The 23,122-nt window shown below is 30.0% G+C and overlaps 1 protein-coding gene across 3 annotated transcripts in view; it reads left to right on the forward strand.

Moving 5' to 3' along the window:
• Positions 1-23,122, forward strand: part of LOC128388831 (uncharacterized protein DDB_G0288805-like) — a 73,277-nt gene that overhangs the window by 46,170 nt on the left and 3,985 nt on the right. For all 3 annotated transcript variants that reach the window (XM_053348289.1, XM_053348290.1, XM_053348291.1), the window contains 3 exons: positions 6,323-6,540; positions 19,382-19,723; positions 20,269-20,409. In XM_053348289.1, the coding sequence (XP_053204264.1) occupies positions 6,323-6,540; positions 19,382-19,723; positions 20,269-20,409 (701 nt within the window). The remainder of the gene's footprint in view (positions 1-6,322; positions 6,541-19,381; positions 19,724-20,268; positions 20,410-23,122) is intronic.

Below are 23,122 nucleotides of genomic sequence, written 5' to 3' on the forward strand. Positions count from 1 at the left end.
ATAGATTAAAATAGCTGTCATATTGAGCCATTGGTTTCTATCTCAATCTATTCAGTGCCTGATTGTTGTATGATTATCAACATGAATTTATTTTCCAAGATTCATGGTGTTTTTATCATGACTTCAACTACTCTCTGAGTAGAGTAATATAAAGGTAAATGATGTCACCAAGAGTGACACTCAATGTCAGTTTCAAGTTAAAGAGATAGATGGAGGTTAAGGTAAGAATACATGACAAACAGAAGATCAGAATCGTTGAATTGATTGTGATGTAAAAATGAACTTAACATGGAGCATTTTCTATGCTCAATATCTGTCAGAATTTTGAGAATACACATAAAAATGGAAAAAGAAAAAAATTCAAACTTTCCAATTGCAAGTTAGGAGAAAATCAATTCTGAATCTTTCCCAAGCAAACAATCAATCAGATGAGCTTATGGTGAGATTATCGGTGAAATTTTCTTTCTCTTTTCTAGCACTTGAAATCAGTTGGAACTTTATCTCTTTCTCTTTGTTTTTTTTATTACTTTAAATCCTTACGATTGTTCATCAGTTGAACTTTCATGATATATATATATAATTACATATGGATTCATATCTTTTGTTAATTCTCATTGAAAGTATTCATAAAGCTCATGATTATTATCAGAATGAGAATGAAAATAATATGTTACTTTTAACAATCTGTAATTATTCATTTGAAATCAGAATTATCATGTTACTCATAATATATAAACCCTATTGATACTAATGAATATAATATTAATAGAAAAAAAAAATTATTTTCCAAATCTATTGAGCATTCAAGGTACCATGAATTTACCCATGAACATATATATGTGAAGATAATGATAGTTATCTGATTCTGATTCTGATACAAGTATTTTCTTTTACATCATGAAGCTTTCTCACTCTCATGAGAATATACAAAATGAATAAAAACAATCATGATGATATTGAATATGAATATCAGATTCGAATCAGGAGAATGAATAAAAATTTCCATCTATACACAATTCTAAATAATACAACTAATCTTAATACGATTCTGATGAATTTTCTATTTTCAAGTTTTTTTCTCTTCTCACTTTCACTTGTTCTTCAACTTGAGAGGTTCTAATGCTTTCGATTTTGAAATAATAAGTTGTGAATGGTTTTCGAGAGAAAAGTTTCACTTTTAATTGATCTAAAAAGGTTTTTTGATTCAATTCCAATTAAACTAATGATTTTATTCACCTTTTTTTCTCTTATCAACATCATGTAACATGATACTTTTATTCTTGGTGAAAGGTGAGAGTTTGTGTGTGTCAAGAAAAAAGTATAGAAAATTGGATTGATTTTTTCTTCTTTTATTAGAACTTTTTTCTCTCCCTCAATTCTCAAGTTCTAATATATTTTTCTCCTTCCCTGTGGTTGATAATTCTGGTTATCGTCGTGATGATCATCACTTTTTGACGAAAATAGTAATGAGTTTAATAATAATGATGATGATGATGATAGAGAAAGTGGTTTTTTCTTCATCATTATGATGAAGATTCCATAGTGACAGAAGAAGATATAGAATTCACAATAGAAAATACATCTTCCATCATCATCATCAGCATTCTCCCCCCTCCTCTCTCTCTCTCTCTCTCTCTCTCTCTCTCTCTCTGGTTTAGACATTTTCTTTTTCATTCGTAATATCACATTATATGATTCTCGAAGCTACTTAAAGCTAAGAAAAAATTTCATGAGAAAAGAGGAAAAAAAGTTCAGCGGAAAATGAAGATAATGACGAGGAAGACGTTGAAACTTGAATGATGATGATGATAATGTATCAACCTTTTTCCTTGGTGAGTTCTTTTAATCCAAGACCATCATCATCTTCAATGATTCTCATTCTCAAATGGAAAACTACTTTCACGAGACTGAACAAATTCTGTTCAACTTTTTCATTTTCCTTCTTTCACCATTTCCATTAATTGATATCTAATTCATCAGCTATTCGTGGCTCTCATGAAACTTTATGAATCTGCTTCAGAATCAGACCAGATCCTGACAATAAGTTTTTTCCCTGTAACAATTGAATTCTGAACTGATTTGAATCAAATCAATTTCCACTAACCCAAAAAAAACCAGGAGATGAATTCATGAAGATATTTTTTACTTGCGACTATCATGAATAGCTAATGAAAAATCAGTTATTTGATTGAGATGATAATGTTTTCAGTTATATAATAAAACTCAATTCCCAGGCAACAAGTTTCCACGTTAGTTTGATTACTAATTAAATGTAAATCACATGTAATTCAAATGAATGAAACAATGGAAATTGAAACAAATTCAATCCCTATTGTTATCTGTTCATGTAAACCATTATCATCATTCATTGATTTCCTTTTCCATCATTTAAACAATGTTTCAACTTGTTTCCCATTCATTTAATTTGATCCATTGAAATGGTATTACAATTGTTTTCCATTTATATCTAAATTCATGTAGATCATGTAATCTGAATAAAATCAGTGATTATCTCAAGATGTTCATTTCCCCGTTTTCGTTTTTCTTTACATTCTCCTTATATTATCAGCATTACACTTTCAGAACTATCAGATTTTCATGGTTGAACTTTTTCTTCCTCTTCATTTTCCTGGTGGTTCTGGAAATCCAATGTTTTTTTCTTCTTTTTCATTTACCATGCAGGTAAACTGTTGAACTTTGATGAGAGACAGAACCAGATACAAAGAACAGAGAAAACAATTACTACCTGAATTCACCCTGGAAATTTGTTCCATGTCAAAAAATTACTAAAATTCCAATGGAAATGATATTGTTGAATAACATTTTCTACTTTTTTCTAAATTCATTTCCATTCTTACCTTTATCTATTTCTCTCTCTCTCTCACACACACACATCATGAAGATAATGAGATGATAAAGTCTCTTTTCTGTGGTAAGTAACCAGAAAATCTGGTTATTCATAATTAGAGAAGAAAAAAAGTGAAATGTTCTGACATTATTTCTCATGAATCTCATCACTTTGAAATTCTAAATACAAAGTTATATAAAATTCTCTGGCTTCTTTGATTGTCTCCTAGTTTTGTCTTTCAATTAATTTAATTGTTGCAATTAAACGATTTCAGGTGATATAATATGTCTTTTAATAGATCGAGAGAGAGAGAGAGAGAGAGAGACAAACTCTTCGGTAGAATTACTTTAATTGTCTCTCGGTTGCAATTAATTCAAATTACATTCTACAAGCCTGACTCGAGATTATTCTTTCTGACAATTAACAATTAAGCTTGACAACAATCTCACTTTAAGCTAATTTAGCAGCAATTTAACTTTTTGGTTTATTCCATACAAATGATTTCGCTTAATTGTGTTCACATGGATGATTTTTTTTTATTTTCATCGATTTTGTTTATTGAAATTCCCAAACTCGAGATGAAATCAATCAATTTCTAGATTGGTTGAAATTTTTGGTGTAATACCTCAGGTGAATTTTATTGATTATCAGAAAAATGTTTCAATAAATTTCATCTTGTTGATTTATACTAACGGTGATTTTTTTTATTGCTGATCATTGATACTTTTTCACCATGATGATCATGGGAGTGATTTCTAGGGAAACATTCAACCCAATTTAGCTGATCATTTGTTTTGCCAATAATAAAGATGAAACAAAAGGGTAATTCAATTGGGTATCATGAATGAACTCATGATAAGCAGTGAAAAAAAAGAAAGGAGATGAAAAGTTCAGATAATATTCCTAATTGAATGAGTTTCATGAGGGAATTGAATCATGTTTGATGTATTGAAACTTCATCATCATTTTCATCTAAATTTTTCAGAGCAAAAAAAAAATTTCTACCAACATCATGATTCTAAGTTATTCAAGGTATTCAATGAGTAGAAAGATAATAAAGATTCTTGGAGAGAAGAAATTTTTTCTCGAAAAATTCTTCATGGAACTTTCGCTTTCTCTCTCTCTCTCTCTCTCTCTCTCTCTCTCTCTCTCTAAATTGATCGATTTAAAGTCAGAACGAAGATCGAACAAAAAAACGAAGAACTCGAAGTAATCGATTCGATTCGATAAAATTTTCATCTATACATCTCATTACTCTTTTGTTCATCTTCATCTTTCAAAAGATTATCATGGAAATCGAAACTTAAAAGAAAAAGTTTTCCTTTTCTCTCATTCAGAACTTTTTGTTGCCTTTCATCATGTTATCCACTTGAAATGAATCATGAAAATCATATACAGTAAATATAATGATAATGGTACAATATATTATAATGGAAGAAAACTTTTTCTAATACATAAATGGGATTAGAACTTTTCTTTTTATCTCAACCCTCCATTTCTGTCATTTTAGTTTTATAATGTAACTTTTTTATGTATTACATTTGGTATATTATTATTATTAGTTATTGACTTGTTTCTTATGCTTGTCAGGTCATTTTGACAGTTAAATTATTACCTTGACCATTTTCAATATGGTCAGTTTAGAGATGGACATGAAAACAGGGAAAGGAGAGAAGGATGAAAAAAAGTTCAATTCAATTGATGAGAAAAAATTGAGTTCGAAAAGCCAAAAAAAGATGGGAGGTGATACCATGAAATATGAGACATTTGTTTAGAGATGAAATGGAGAATTGAAAAGTCAGAACTTTTCAGAACTTTTGAAAATATTTATTATTACAATTTTCTGTCTCTCTCTCATGAGTTTTCCATGGAATTAATATCAAGGAATAATCATAGGAACAAGCTTATGATAATTCACTCTTGAAATGATACATCATTAATTTGAATGAAATTCTTTCTCATTTTCTGTTTCATTTTAATTAACTCATCACGGTGAACATGATGTTAATTAAACATAATTATATTGTAACATTTATCATCGTAAATTCAATGAGATAACAAGCTGATTAAATTAGATTATGATGAACATAATTCATGGGTGGAAATTGAAAATTCTGGTTCTGCTTTTTTTTCCAACTCTATTCTTTACTCTCAAACGATAAAATCTATTGAATTTGCTTCGATTTCCTCTTGTACTGTCAAATCGTTAGATGAAACCAGGGGAAGGATAAATTTGAACTTTTCAGATAAACTACAAATCGAAAGTTAATTTAAAATATTGGAGTTTATTTCCAAAAGTAATCATGATATTAGATTGAGTGATTCATTCACTGGCATGATGATGTTTCAATTGAAGTAAATCTTGTTAATCCTTGAGCTCAAAGTGTGCACAGGAATTACAGGGGACAAGTTATCAAAATTTTCGTAAGAAAAGTTGATAATAATATCGGTATTAAATTCAGTACCTCTTAGAATTGTATCCATTACCTAAGCTGAATGTAAACACAGGCAACTGAGAATTTTAATCTACAGAACAAATTGAAAAATTTTCTATTCTTTTCTCTTAAAGTTGGAAAATGAAACATTGAACTTTTCGTTTTGAAAGATCAATTTCTAGAAAGTAATCAGTCTAATCGACACAATGTTTCAAGTTCCATGTGATTTCTCAATGATTAACTTTATTTTCTCTGATTTAAGTTGATCAAAGTTCAACTGACAGTAATGATGATGGTGATAAACTGAGTTCTCGTTAATGATTCTTAAGCCATGATGAAAATTGTAGGGAAAGGATTAACTCCCGTTGAAACAGATTCTCTCAGATTGTTTCCATACAGATTCTGAAAATGGGTTATCAAAAGTTATTGAATATTGTTGGGAATTACAGAGGAAAGTGAATTGGATGAAATTGAATTTGATTCCAAAATAAAACAAAACTTTTGGTGGATAAACAAGTCATAAGTTTTGGATTACAGGAGAGATGAAACTTACATGGGAGTGATGCGGATGAAATGGTGAGGAAGAATACATTTAAATAGCTGGAGGGTGAACCATGAACAGTGTTATTTGTGTGTAATTGGTTGGGTAGAGTGGGTGTTTAATACATGATTGTCATCATCAGAACTTACAGAATGTAATATATGTTTGTGGGTCTGAAAGTCCAATCTAACATCTCGATTGCAAAATCTGCTGATTGATCAGCAGAAAAGCTGAATGAATGATAGAAAGAACGAAAAACTCTTACCAAATATAATTTATCTTCAACAGAATAAGAATTGAACAAATTCAGCATTTCATCAACAAAAAAAAACTAATCAAGTTTATCCATGAAATATAATATAAGTTGATTCAATTTTGTACCTCAAGATTCACAATTTATACTCTTTAACTGACCTAACAGTCCCTATCTCATGATGATAAGTATCATGATAATAATAAACACTTACCTCATCATGATATCATCTTAATCATTTACAGTTTGCCTTGAGGAGGATCCGGAAGAGGTGAATAAAAGCTTAACCCGTTATAGACAAGGACCAATATCACTCGATCCAAAGTTTATTACCTTACAAAAGCCCTTGGGCAATGGCTATTTTGGTGAGGTTTTCTTAGGAACCATTCCCTCCTCATCAGGTTGTGCCTCGATTCAAGTTGCAGTCAAAGTTTTGAAACTCAAAGCGATTCCCAATCATAAGGTAAGTCTCATTTAAATTTGATTAATTTTCCACTCAATTAACTAACCTTATAATCTGAATGTGTGTGTGTGTAAAATTACAGAGTAGAAATCAAACTTTGTTTCACAAACTGACCAAATTGTAGTTCACTAATGTACATGGTAATTACTGTAATGGGAGAGAGTGAACATTTTTACTTGACCAGAACCAAGTTGGTCACTTTTTATGTGGAAATTAATTTGAGTTGGACTTTTGTTTAGATGAGAGTAACTCTCAGGATATTATTGTTTGTGTATTTTATTTTCTGTGTGTTTTTATATCATAATAACACTGGAAATGAGAAAGGAAATGATTTAGGTTTGTGAGTTCCGGTTAGATGATGATAATGAGAGAATCTCAGTGAGAAAGAGTGAGAGTGAAAGTGAAACGATGGGAAAGAAAAAACTTATCTTTAGATTATCATGAGTACATAATAATAAATCGTAACTAGAACTACTAGACAGACAATGGATTCTAATGATGATACATTATTTGTCTCTGAAGGAAAAAGACAATATAATTTTTTTTCCTCTCTCTCCTTCTTCCTCCATGTTTACTATCCTTTTCCTTTACCACCTTCAACCATCATCATGATGTAATATTATTTGCCTTTTTGTGGCAAAATATAAACATGGAACTGTGGTGATGGTGGTAAATACTGAAAGATATCTATTATTATCATGATTATATGATGGAAATGAATTCACAACCGATAATAAAATATCAACACCTCCCACAATATTTTCCCTCCCATTGAATTGATGATATTGATATTATATTCAAAAATCTTTTTCACCCAAAGAATATAATATTATAATACTTCATCATATTATCGAAACTATTTTCTCTCTCTCTATCACTATGAAAATAAAAGGGAGAAGGAGTGTAAATCAATCAATCATGTATCTATTATCATGGGGAATCGGAAATTTTTTCAGCTTATTCCTCCTCTTTTCATCCGATTATCTGATGATTATGAGACATTTTCACCTCTATGGAAATGTTGTTATTTCCATCGAATTAATCACAGATGACCATTGAATCTAATATTGAAGATTCGATGTAAAAATATGAATTACGAAAGTCCAGTTGATTGAACAATTGAATTGAAATAGTAGATTGCGAATTTCATTGAAAAGTTGATTCATTTGTACGTAGTTCATGAGGCATCAATATCTTTTGTGTGTATGTAAACTCAAGTATATCTATTCACATGGGAAAGATTTCTCTTGGTGGATACAATAGAAGGTGGGAAGAAAAAAGTTTCTCGGATAAAAAATGATCATCATGAAACGATGTATTTTAATAAGGATAAAACCATAATGATTGATGAAATTTCAGTGGAAAAGTCAAATGATGATGATGATAAGGTAAACGATTGCTCTTCCTTTTCTTATCTTTATGATCTCATGATAATGCTACATGTTCATCTGTATGTATAATAGATTAACCAGAATTATTCTGATGAACATGATGCGATTTTTTTTTACTTTTCTCTCTCTCTCTCTCTCTCTCTCTCTCACTCTCTCGCTCGCTCGCTCTCTTTTCTTCATCATGATTGATTGATACACTTATTTTTGATATATATCGTTAACTCATTATCATCATCATCATCATCATCATGAACATTATTTCATGATTATCATTAACTAAAGCAACCTTTTGAATCTCAGGTAATATGTTTCACTCACCCCACCTCCAAGAATCCTTCCCACTTAAGCACCATCAACATTAGTGATGTAATAGTTGTATAAATTACTTGAATTGATGTTGATATTAAGTAATCATTATTATCATGCACAAGATTTGATTGTAATAGTTTCATTTTCATTCATCAATCAAATGTAATTATCATCAATGATTCACGATAATGTAATGATAATGTTTAGATTTAAATTGATTAATCGTTTCCTATTGCAAATTAAGATCATCATAGTAATAATATTGTTCAATTGTATTAATAACACAAACGGACAATCAAGACTAATTAGAGACGGAAAAAAAATTTTCTAGAGTCTATCAACTAATCAATTAATCACTTACCATAGCTGTTAATTAATTTCTCGCTTATTCCCTGTCCAATAAATAGACCATCGTTATGATGATATTCAAGTGCTATCGATTATGATTCAGGACTGTCCCCCAAAATGCTGAGCCTTTAAATGAATGAATATACAATTGACCCACTGAAAGGAATATTATTTTTGGTGAATATCTTTTTCCACTTTGAATGTGAATGAATTTTCATGGTAAACGCTTAGATTATATCAGAATGATTGGAAAAGCTCAATTGGATCAATGGAGTGTGGGTGGGGACGATCAAGGGAGGTGGAAATAATAATAAAAAAGGTTGAACAATAAGAGTGTGAAAGAATAAATATATTACAGTAGAATGAGAATGTTATCATTATGAAAGGGTAAGAGGGTGGAAAAGGAGGAAATTGAAGATGAGGATGGAGAGAGAGAAAAAGAAAAATAATAAGATTGGGAAATTTTGGAAACCTTTTTGTTCTTGATAGAAAATCACATTATTATTATTATGTTATCATCATTTTCTCATCTCATCTTCCTTTTTTCCAATATTCTTTTCGTTGAAATGTTTTCTTTCTGTTGTTCACTGTTTTTTTCATCTCTCATTCTCCCTGAAAATCATCATCATTTGCTCTTCTTCCGTTTTTCATACCTTTGCCTTTACACAAGAAAATAAAACTCATGATGATGGTGAAAAATAAGATGAAGATGGAGAAATGGTCAAAGTTGTTGCTGTCCAATTGAGTTTCATGGTTCCATGGGTCAATTTTTTTCTTCTTCTCTCCCTTTGAGAGCCAAAAGAATCAAATGAATCCCAAACTTAAGGTCAATTCTTTCACTTGGAATCTTATTTTTGACCAACATCTTTTTTTTTCTTACCAATGGTCAATAAATAAAAAAAAATGATCTCAAGGCGAAAGAGGAAAAGTTGATGGAGGAAATGCTCGGTGTTTATCTGAACAAATGTGTTACATTTTCCAAGGAATGAATAGTTTAAATGGTGATCGTTATATTTTCTCTCTCTCTCTCTTCATCGAATATGAGATATTAGAACTTTCTTTTTATATACATGATGATTTCTTTCCCATATTTATGATGATCTGATTCAATGGTCTTTTTGGATGATGACCATCATCATACTCATCACTTTATCTCTACTTAGCGTGATAATAATGAACCTGTCATGATGATATTCGAATTTGAATCGTTTGCTATTGTTGCTTTTCCTTATTCTTATTGTTTTTCTCTCCTTTTCTCTCCAGTTCTTTTTTCTCTCTTTCTGTATATTCAAGTAAAGAATTTCTTCTCATCATTGATTACTCTCATATTCTCTATTTCTTTATTTTGTTCTATTATCTTCCAAATTCTCTCTCTCTCTCTCTCTCTCTCTCTCTCTCTCTCTCATGTACTCGGTTGATTGAATTTTTCACAGACCATCAGACTGAAAATACGAAAAGCTTAACTTGATAATATATCTATTGTTTCATTTTTTTTCTCTTTCACTTGGAACTTTTTTCATCTCTTACTCTTAATGAAATCTTCTGAAACTACTAACTATCTATCGTTAATTTCATCATCATTAACATCCTAATTTATTGTGACTACTGAGCACATGAAGATCCATAATACGCTTTATAAGCTGTACATATATGATTTACCAACAATTCATGATGATCTTTATTATCATCATTCTAATTATTGGTAACCTTGTAATTCATTTGTAAATGTAATCGAGAGTTACTTTAATGTATCAAGTTGTGGGTGAAAATACCGTTATATTAGTTAATCAATAATTGATGGCTGATTAGAAAAGTAAATAGTAAACATTTGATTTGATTGCTGGAGAAAAAAAAAATTCAACTTGCAATTTGTTTAATGGTTTCTAATGTCTTCTCCTCTCAATTCCATTAACTTTTTTTTTCTCTCCATCATCATCAACCGTTTTATCCTCATCTTCATCCAGGAAGCTTAATCATCAACACAGTCAACTAAATATAACTGTGTTACTTTTGTCAACTTTATCCTTGATAACCTATTAGTTTAGAGTTAGAATGTCAATCTTTATAAACCAACACCTCGAGATTTACCAAATGAAATATAGATTAGAATGGAAGCGAAAAAAAGTTCTAATAGAACAGATTTTTTCTCTCTCGAGTTCTAAAAAAAAAGTTAATCTCTCCTCTCGAAAGAATTAACGAAATTCTGATGAAAATCTATTTTTTTCCTTTCTCTCTCTCTCGGTTTAGTTTTGTTCTAAGGAATCGAAGATTACTCGCCAAAGGCTCTAATTGAGAAACTAGATTGTTATCGAGAAAAAAAGTGACCGATTGCCACTGAATCGTCTTATCTTTTAATGGTTAAGTGAATTCGATGGTCAATTGTGTAGGGACAGGAGAATATGTTTCCATTGATTAACTGTGACACTTTTTGGGTTTGAAAATTGCAAGAAATTCATAGTAAATGTTGATGGATTCTGATGATTGAGTGATTAACTGGGAGGAAATTTGGAACCAAGATGAAAAGTAGGAGGAGATGTTGAAGGTAGAAAAGGTTTGGTCAACTGGTCATAACGATTAACGGTTAATTTGGATTGATATATTAATAATTCTGGGAGAAAGTTTCACTCAACAGATTCAAGGATAAGTTAGTTGCTGAACCGAATGATAAAACAAAAAATAATAGTCATGAAACTTGAAACATAATCAGTCCAATTGAATTGATCGTCATTTGAAAGGTGAAATATTAATAGTATAAAATATCAATGGTCAACACATCTGATTGTCCAGTTTGTTACTTACCTGATCAAATGGGTTAATCAAGCAAAGATTAAATTGATTACATTCAATGATAATAATAGTGTTACTGTTATATCATTAGAAAGAAACAATTAACTTGTTATCTGGTCAAGATTAAAACATTAAAATAGCCATAAAGATATCAAGTTGATTCTTTGCCAACCTATTAACTTTGTGTCCTCTTTAATTACAATAGATTTGCTTTTTCATCTGTTAATTGTTAACTGTGTTTATTTTGTTTCTATCATTATATTGACCATCTTAATGATGACCATGATGATGATGATGATGATGATGAGTATCAACATTACAGCTCTTAAACTCCCACGGCAATTGAACAGTTGAGGTTATTATTATATGCTGATGGAGATGATGGTAATTCTGATGATGATAATCATCATCACCATGGTACAAAAAGTGGTAATGAGTAACATGAGATTAGATTGTTAACCGTTATTAGTGAAAATTGATTGTAAATTATGAAACTCGTGTAATATGATTTCTTACAAATGAGATAATGTTGATTTACATGATATATTTAAGCTGAATCACCACTGAACAATTTCAGAATCTTTAGTATTATGTTTCCATTTTACAAACTTTCAACTTTTTCTAAACTTTTTTTCTCTTTCTAATATAAACAGTTCTCATGAAATGATCGTTGATCTTGTGATAACAATTGATTATATCATGAAATTCATTGACAATAATAAGGTTTACAAGTCAATTCACGTATTAAGTTTTGATGAACATCATCATCCTCAGAATCTTCTTCAGTCTCATGATAAGTTGACCTTATAATCATGTGATTGACGAATAAATCGAAAACCCCGACCAAATTATCTTCCAATATAATGATGATAATTTTTTCTCCTCTTCAATTCTCTTATAAAGAGAGAGAGAGAGAGAGAGAGTGAGAGAGAGAGAGAGAGACCGAGATAATTTCGTTAGCTGTCTCTTGATTCGTATTACCTTCTTTGTCTACCTTATCATACCCACTTCTAATCTTGATCCTACTTGAATGTTAATTTACTTTGATCAGTGAGTTGAAATCTTTTCCCTTTTTGTGATAATGTTAGTAATGTATATATATTTATACGAGGAATGGTCAAGAGGAAAAGGAAATTGATTTAGTCGTGAATGGTCACTTGAGAGTTCGTCCGTGATTCACAAGCAACAAAACCACCATCACTATCCATCCAATGAGAAAAGGTTGTAACTTTATTCAAGGATTGACCATAGAAGAAGAAGAAGAAGAAAAAAACTCTGACAAATATTACCTGAAACTTACTGAAGGTGGTAAATGATCATCTCCCAATTGAATTACCATGACAATTATGATTACACAACAAGATCTTGAAATAGATTTAATTGTCCCTCTTGTGTTATTTGTAAATATATATTCAGTTACATGTTAATCAGTTGATGTTTTTACTATTAACTCAACGATTTAGTCACAGTCAGATAAATAAACTCAATTGTCAGATTAATTTGAATATAAGTTAGAGACAGAGAGTAAATCAATGAGAGAGACTAATCAATGTTCATGATAAAAGTCCCATTGGGAATTGTCTGAATAAATTTGATCACCTGAATGTCTTAATCATTACCTTGAATATGTAATAAAACTAAACGAATACACAAATCAAAACGATTAATGGTTTACACCGTTAGCAAATTAATAATCTCAACAGTTGAATGCAAATGATTCATTTCATGTTGAACTGATTTCCATGTTTATACTCAGCCATATGAACTTTTTTTTTCATCTCACTTTACTATTTTGGTGGATAGTTTTTCCCTTCCACCTTTCAGGTTTCATCTAAATTGTTGACAATTAAGTGATCATCATGCAAATGATGACACAATATCCTCGTTGATTTGATTTCATGATAATACTTTGTAATAGCTCATTCGTAGCACTTGAAGGAGGGAAAAGTTATTCACCAGTGAAAAAGACTCAACCATGATGTGTATCATGTAAAATATGAACAATGAACGATGAAGAGAGGATAAATAATAATGCTCCAGATATTTTAACCATTCAATTTGCAAGAGATGAAGTTAATATCTAATAAAGCAAATACATTCATCGCCCTCAGGGTAAATATCATCACTTTTTGATCTCTGGGTGAAAATTCAGTATTCACATTTCAACCAGAACTTACGAATTTAACTTTTTTCTCCTTCTTTTTTTCTCATGGTTGAATGAATTTTCTATTGAATTCAGCAAATGAATTCACTTTATACTTTGATCGTAATGTTGTCATTTATTATTATTATTTTTTTCCCTCAGTTCCACCGAGAGTACTAACAAATATCTTGATTGTTTCATCATGAATCTACTTAATCTCAGGTGAATCTGAATTATATCTCTTTGAAGATCAACTTGTTCTTTGACCTTAATAATTTTTACATGGAACAAAAGTAAAACAAATGAACAATGTTCAACTTATAATGATCGAATTTCTGACAGAAAAAAAAAACTTTCTTTTTTCTTTCGAAAATGTTCATTTTTTTGGCTCATTCTGATTCTATAATACATTTCAGTTGATCCATCATTCTGAGTGTTTTCAATTAGATGACTATTAACATCAGCATTTAGGCGTAGTAATAACTTGAAGAAAGAAGGAAAGAAGAATAAAAAAAAGTTCTGATTCAATATGATTGGTTAAAAGGGTTTTTTTTTCGAAAATTGAATTTTTTCTCTTTTCTTTTCAATGAATTTGTTCTCGAAAATTTAGCATCATGAACATTATCAGCATCCATTCAGGAAATGAAAGAGACTACAAAGTGCATCCAATTTTATTATTGTCCATGTGGGAGAGTCATCGGGGGTTGAAGGGAGGTTAAAGGTTGATAAATTGACAGTCGAGATAAAAAATGGATTCAATTGAAATGATAGAAAGTAACAAAGAGTAATCAACCATGAGTTTGATGATTCTATTCATGAGGAAAACAGAATAATGATGAAAATTGATAGAATTTTTTTTTTACTTTTCCTTCTTCATCTTATTCCTGATGATGATCATCATCATCGTCATACTGAATCCCTTCATGGATTCATGATGATAATATTTAATTCATAATGTTGATAAGCTTAACTTTTCAACGAGAAAAGGGAATTGAATAGTTGTATGTTAAATTTTCGTTGAATAAACGGAATTCCCATGAAAGTTTCCATCATGAATATCATCATGTTACCATGTTGTATGTTTTTGCTATTGAAATTGGAAACGAAAACTTTTTCTTCTCTTTTTTTTCTCAGAGAAAAAAAATATCAACATTACCCACCCCACTTTCCCTTACATTCAACTGTCACTTGCATCAATATTATTTTTTGTATTTCGTCATTTCTGTTACCTTATCCCATCGACTAACTCACCTTGTTACCTTTTCTGTCAGTCTGAGTTTTTTTTCACTACTTTCTGATAATCTTTTGCATGGTAAGTAATATATTTACATTATGACATTTGAATCTGAATATGAAACTGGGAGTTTCTGGGAGGAAAATGATTGCTACTATTCAATTGATTTGACCCAGCAAAGTAACTGAATGACTTTATCAGAACTTTATTATTTCATGATAACATGAGTTACTTTGAGTTTCTTTTCACAATCTTCATTTTTATCCACCCTCTTTATTTGCCCTGTGGTTGGAAAATGAGAAATAATAGAGAAAAAGTTCTGTATACTTGTCATGATATGAGTTATCTACTGAAAATCTTATCATCATGAGATCTCCAGGAGATAATAATTCTGACTCTTCATGTTTCTCCCTCCTCTTTTCTCATCCCCACCCTAACCAATCACCATCAACCCATTTTCATCAGCTCTCTCTCCCTCTCCCTGTTTCAATCGTTTCATCTTCCACTATATTTTCACCTTTCAAATGCAATACCACTGATAACTTTTCATATCTCTCTCTCTCTCTCTCTCTCGCTCTCTCATCATTTTCATCATTAATGTCAATACATTCCCTCCCAGCCCCATTTTTATCCTCTCTTTCATCATCTTTCTGGCCTTTTGTTATATCTGCTCATTCTCATATATATATAGTTGATAAAGTTGATAATAATAATCTGATTCCATCTAAAATTGTTATCATGATGATGATTATATTGCTAGAAATAGTTTTATCGTCCTGATGAGTAGTTATCTGTGATTGAATTGAAACGATTCATGAAATAAATCAAGTTATTATCATGATTATATACCAAATTATTAGATTGTAAGAGAGGATAAAATGGCAAGTTGAAACTGAACATTGATAATAAAGAAAGAGGAAAAGGAAGGAAGTGGTTTAGGTTATTTATTATGTTGTTGTTTCTATTAATTAAAGGTGGAACCGGAAATTCAGTGAGAAACAGAAAAGTAGGCGGAGAGTGATGAAAAGTAATTCTAATCAGGGATTGTGAAAGAAAAAATATATATATATATATATTTATATACATATAACATGGTGAAAAATTCGTAGAAAAAAACTATTTCAAGTTGCAAAGATTTTCGAGTTTTTTTTACTTCGAAAAAATGAAATTTTCTTCCATCATCTCTATCAGCCTTGCAATTCAATTCAGGTTCAGTTGACTTGGTGTTTCAATCTCGTCTCATGATCCTTATGAGTAAATACATGATTTGGTTGATTAATTTTTGAAACAAATATCATCATCATCATCATGAAACCAGAATCAGAACCAGAATGAAAGTGTAATTATTTTCATTTCCTCTTTTTCCTCAAATCAGTTACATGATGTAATCATCATCATCACCACCATGGCTATTTCATGAGAAGAGGGGAGAAGCTGAAATTTGAAACTCGTAAATTCAACTCACAAGTAAAATTCAGTTAATTATACAATTTAATTTGTATTTTTCAGTTCTAATTAAACTTTGAAATTGAACAACTTTCCTCAATAATAAAGTAATAGCATTTGAATTATTAACAACCGATTCTCATGGAGGGAGGAAAAAGGGAGTATTAATATCTTTCAGGTTGATTATAACAATTAGGTCAGTATTTTGTTGACCAATCTTTCTTCACGAAATATATACTGTGTGTGTATGATGCAATATTAATCAGATATTAGGGATAAGTTTGAAAAAGAATAGGAAAAAGAAGGTGAAAGATACGGAATCTGATAAATCTCAATATGGTCAGTATTCAGTACACGTTATCTGGACAATGGAACAAGAAAATGAAAAGATATTTATTTTTCTTCCACTTTTATCCCATTGATCCGATCGGATTATCTCAACGTTATCATTACTATTATTACAATCATATTGTTCCTCAATCTTTTATCAACCTTTTTCACCTCTTTCAACAATACCATGTCCACACCCACTGACCATCCAAAAAATAGAGAGTGAGAGTATCATTATCTTTTTAAGATAATATCTCGATATCACTTCATCTTGCAATCTTCATCTTGCAATGATAAAAAGTATTCCTACTCTCTTTCATATATCTATCATATTCTATAAGCCATATTATCATCAATAATGTATTGGTCAGTAATCTCTCTGTCATCATGCTGGTCAGCTTCATGACGATCACAATGATTGTAATTTTCACTATTGATTCTCTTGTCTTTTTAGTTTAACTTTGTAATTAAATTAACCAGAAAATCAGCTGAAAATGGTGATAAATTTATTCTTGCTCATTTTTTTGACTCTCTCTCTCTCTCTCTCTCTCTCTCTCTACTAATACTAATTGATAATTAACTGATTTGAATTTAAATGTAATTAGTAATTAGTCGTTTGTTGATTTGAACATAAAGAAAATTATTCTCTCAATATTTATTATTATTCCAACAAAATTCTGGTTAACTAAATCTCTATTGTGATGCTCATATTATTCAACCTTTTCTCATGATGATGATGATGATGATTAATTTAGGAAAGTCTTTTTATCATTACGATGACAAAATGATATTCCTCTGATTGTTCAGTTGATTCAGTTGAGGAGGGAAAAAAGTTCAGATGATAAAATGATAATAGAAAAAGTTTTTCCCTTCTGAAAGTCTTATCTCTTACCATGAACATGAATGCTCAAGATGATGAAGATAATGATTATGATGATGATGATGATGATAATTTTGATGACAGAAAAAGAGCTTGAGCATTTTGATTAAAACATCAAATTAACCTGTCATTGTGTTGGATTGTCATGATGATAAGTAAAGAGAAAGTTTTATTTTTTTTCTGGTTGTTAAAAATTCTGATATAATGATTATCATGGTGATAGTATTTATCTTGAGTTGGGATAAATCATTATGATATGAAAATGATTTTTCCGCCTCACTCATGTTCTTGAGCAATTTAATTTAATCTAATAGATCCCAAACAAGTACATCATGATGATCATCATCATGATGAAAAGAGGGGAAAACGATTCTATCTCCTTTTCATGATAAGTTCTGATGGGAATGTTGAATTTACGAAATGAGCATTAGAATTAAAAACTGAGTCTCGAACTTTTTCCTTCGTTTGAATTTCATTCTTTTCATGATTCAACTTCTCATTGAGTGAAATTCCGTTTATGAATTATTCTGATTTCTATCAATATGTCAGTTGAGATTTTCTATCGGAATAAAATCTCACTCTCTCAGAATTATTAGAAAATGGAACTTTGAGATTACAGGATAAAGTTCGTGTTTGAACATTTTGTTGTTCTTGTAAAATATATTATATTAGATCAGAATTTAACTGACTTGATATAATAATGCTGATGACCATTGGGTTATAATGACGATGGTGATCATCATTTTGCTTTTAGCTGTTGGCAGTGGTGGTGATAATGTCTGGTCATTTTGAAATTTTCCATCTTTCATTCTGGTATCATCATGAAATTGTCAAAAAAAGCTCAGTCATTATATCTTGAGATCATTTTTTATCCTTAAAACTCAATTTACAGTTTTGATTCTTGATTTAATTTCTCGGATCAGAGAAAAATAAAAAAACAAACTTTAACAAAATACTGGTCAGCAAAAAGATGACCAAAAAATCATAAATCATCATCATCTTCATCCTGTTCATTAAAATTATCACATTGACCCATGAAATTTGTTGTTGATTATCTTTACCTTTATTGCTTTTGATTGAAACTCATTAAAACGATAATCCAATTGATGAATCAATCAAACAATTTACAAGATTGAACCATCAATATGAACATGAGTTATTTAAGAAAACACTATTTACTTTTCGTTGATAAAAAAACCAAACCTAAAAGAAAGAATATTTTTTTTCTCTAATACCAATTTCCACTCTGATCATCATGAGAATCATCATGAACATGTATTCAGATAATATAAACATGTACATTACCTACAAGCAATCTGATATGCACCATGATTAGTTTTCATTGACTTTTTTTCCTTCAATTTAACTCAATGGTTCAATAGATATCATCATTTATCAGAATTAGAATCTGTTTCTAATGTTCAGATAATGAGAGTGTATGAAAAAAACATCAATATCTCATAATGATTGGTAAAAAAAATCGTACACATGATTAAGTGAATATATTTATTCATTAATTTAGATTATTCTTATTCCATAAATTATGATTAACTCGAAATAGCTTCTATTTAATCATGAGTAGTATAATAATTGGAGATAATTGAATTGATTGGAAATTATTTCCATTTATAAATCAGTCATTGAATGCTATTAGATAATTTCTTATGAACATTGGTTGAACTTTTTTTTTTAAATTGCTTTTCAATACAATTCAATTGGGTAATTGGAGAGTATGCAAGTTAATTGAGGTGGAAAATTAATTAAACACTAATTACTCGCCAATATGTTGGTAATTTTATGTAATAACACGAACTAATTGTTGTTTACTCTTTGTCCCTTATTTGATTATTCACATGAATCTATTGAACTTTTGGATTTCCTGGATTTGTATCTCTATCGACATGGATCATGAATCCGCCGATTATCATGATAATAACAAACGATCTGTTTATCACTTGATTACTATGATTTAGAGTGAAATCTTAAGAGAAGCCCAAACCATGTCAGCCTTAGATCATAAACACATCGTCAGATTAATTGGTGTCTGCGAGGTTGATCCAATCATGATTGTTATGGAATTAGCACCATTGGGACCATTGAATCAATATTTACTTGACCATGGGTTTGTGGTCACTATTAAGGACATAATTGCCCTTCTCTTGCAAGTTGCAATGGCGATGCAATACCTTGAAAGTAAACAATTTATCCACCGTGACCTTGCGGCAAGAAATGTACTATTGGTGAACGAAAAGTTTGCCAAAGTTAGTGACTTTGGCATGTCAAGAGCACTTGGAATTGGTAAAGAGTATTATAAGGTAATGTTATCAATTATCAAATCGATTCTTATCTCTATTTTGATTCTGAATATTAACTGTTTATGGAAAATAAAACCGATCTAATTGAGCGATTCAACTAAAGTGAAAGTGATAAATGTTTCAATCAACTATTATATTGGAAAGTAGGGGAAAACATTAGGGTGAATCAAGTTGATCTACATAACATATCATGTATCGTTTACTCAGATTCATTACAATATCCTGTTTCCGATTTATTCAGTGCGTGAATGATGAACAGTGATAATCAAAAGCTAAATACTTCTCGATACTTATGGTATATATTCAACAAAGATTCAGGGTTCGATCATGAATAATTCTGAGTTTTTTTTCGCTCATTCTGTTTACTTTTAGTAAATTGAATATTCTTTTGGACTGAATGTCAATCGATCGTAACATTGATCATTTATGATAATATTAAACAGAATCAAATTAGAATTGAGTATTGTAGGTGAAGCTATCAACATTGTTTATTGAATATTCTCACTGTCAATAATTTTATCATCTCTAATTCAATTGCTTTCCAGGCTAAAAGTGCGTCCAAATGGCCATTAAAATGGTACGCACCCGAATGTATCTATTATTTCAAGTTTAGTACAAAATCTGATGTTTGGTCTTATGGTGTTACCATGTGGGAATCTTTATCCTATGGACAGAAACCATATGAGGTATGGACATGAATTCACTTGATGTCACCTTAAAAACTTTTCCTATGTACCAATTTTATCACCATAAATAGATAACCAACATAATGATAGTGTTTGAGCATTCAACTGACCACCACATACACATACTAATACATAAATACAGGGTAGCTAAATTGTGGTCAACAAACATATTACATGAAAGTTATCATAATCGTCAACATGAGTATTAGAATATACCATTATCATTAGATCATTTCTTATGTTTCCTAATCACACTCACCATCATCTCATTTGTAACAACATCTCGACTATTGAAATGTACATCATCAATTTATTAGCATCTTGAATGTACAATGATATTTACTATCTAATATCTGTATCATTCTCGAGTTCATTCATATTGCACTAAGATCATTACGAAATTGTTCAAACATTTGCACCCAAAAATCAGTGTTATTAGTTAAATATTCAATTGAAATTCCCAATGTTACTCATCTAACTCGTTAAAATCAATGATTAAAACGTTATTATCAAATATTACATGATAATACACTTTAAATATTAGCCATTAAGTAAACTGAGATTATTAATATTAATAACACTTTCATCGCCAAATTATCACAATTATCATATTTACAAGTGAGTTATGGTGATAAAATTACATGATAATATACTTTCATGAAACAATATCAACATTTTGTGTGTGTGTTATGAATATATGAAAATAGCTTGAGGGTATTTTCTGGTTTATGAAAAAGGAAAGAGAGAAATGATTAATTATCCATTATGAAGTTTCAACTACAGAATTATCATGTTATTAATCATCTCATCGTTTAATCTAATCAGTATTAATCGTTACTATGATTATTGTAATTATTTAAGAAAAATGACCTCAGGAGATACAGAAAATTAGCTTGTATTATTTTCTATAGAAGCTGAGTCCAAATGCTGTTGAGTTTCGTTGATTATTTCGAGTTAATTGGTTCAATTTTTTCCATGAAAATCTGTTATCATTGATTTTCTATTCCATCAGAACTTTTCGTTTTTTTTTCTCGTGTTTCATGAACAATGTTTTCATTACTATTCGATGTTACTCCTCTCGAAATTGTTCTGGATTTGTCATTCCAATCAAGGTGAAGAGTTTCAATGGGAAATAAACAAGAGAAGATCGAATAGATAAAGAATAACCTTTGTATGGAAAACAATGGAAAAAAGAGAAAATCTCTCAGCCTTCAGGGAGAATGAAGAAATTTTTCCTGATTCTCATATTCCAATTGCTCCTATTATTACTAATAAATTCATTAAAAGAACTCAACAGTTAACATTTCGACTACGAAATCAGTTGTGTTACTAATCAACAATCAGCTCGAATCATCGGAAGTGCAGAAATTGTTAATTTACGTTGTTAAGAGTAGCAATTGAAATTGAGCAACGAAATTTGCTTCCATATAATTTGCGAATTACAAATTGTAATTGGGAGAATATGAAATTGTGAGGAAAAAAATAAGAGAAAAACAGAAAAATTCTGCAAATGATATTACTATTATATATTAAATAGTAATGATTCTGATAATGATGATAATGATAATGAATATAATGTTATTATGGATGATTTAACCTCATTTTTTCATCATCATCACTCTTTGACTTTGTTGCTTGATGAATATATAGTTGGATGTAATATTTGAGATGTAAAAAGTTATTCTCTCTCTCATTCTCCATGAAAATGAATACTTTTTTCACCCTCTACTGAATCATCATCATCATTAAATTGACGATCTTGAAATTAAATCCATAAGGAAAAGGAAAATTGTTCAGGTTATTTATCATTAAAACTTTTTCAAATTCTATTCAAAATCTATTTTCCTTTTCCGTTATTCTCTCGATTATTGGTAAAGTATTAGAAATATTTTCTGATTTCGCTTGTATCATTCACAGAAAAAAAGAGAAAAAATTTGACATCCTAGTTCTCATAATGAATGTTTCTTGATAGAAATGATGATAAACTGATAACACTATTCATAAAGATATCAAAATCGTGATTGATTATTAGCTGAGTTCAAGAATAAATGTCGCTTTAAATGAATTAATTGACCTCAATAGGTAATTAGAATTGAGGTGAAAACTTGACGACAAATTTACCAATACCAATGAAAGTATATTCACTGGACAATGGGTATTCAACAATACGTCACAGGAATAGATTGTTGTTATTTATTACTTTCTGTCTGATGTTTATCTAGTAAACATTTTAAGACAATTTCTGAGACCCAGGTATGAGATGGATGACCAATCAGATGATGACCATGAACTTTTACCACCATCATTAGAGCTCAACATTAATGAGAAACCCTACCAAAATTGAACCTTTTAAATATTTCAGCTTATTACCTGTCATTTCAATTCATCATCATCATGGTCATTATCCTTCATGGAATCTATTTCCTTTCTCTTGACCACCACTAACCAAACAGTGTATTAGTTGATTGGTAAAAGAAAATGGAGAAGAAGAAGAAAAAAAAACCTTGACAAAGAGAAAAATAAACTTGAATTCTTCGTGTTCAATTAAATTCTTACTTAGACCAATCAAAGTTCATCATCATGGTAGGAGAAGATAAAATTCTGGAGACAAATGATGAGGAAATAAGAATCATCTTAAATAATAGCATTTCTTTTTTTTACTATGGAACAAAACAAGAAAAATATTAGAACAAAACTTTTGAATAACTTTTTT

Source organism: Panonychus citri, unplaced genomic scaffold (genome assembly GCF_014898815.1).
Source record: "Panonychus citri isolate SS breed McGregor unplaced genomic scaffold, ASM1489881v1 Contig00103, whole genome shotgun sequence".
Lineage (NCBI taxonomy): Eukaryota > Metazoa > Arthropoda > Arachnida > Trombidiformes > Tetranychidae > Panonychus > Panonychus citri.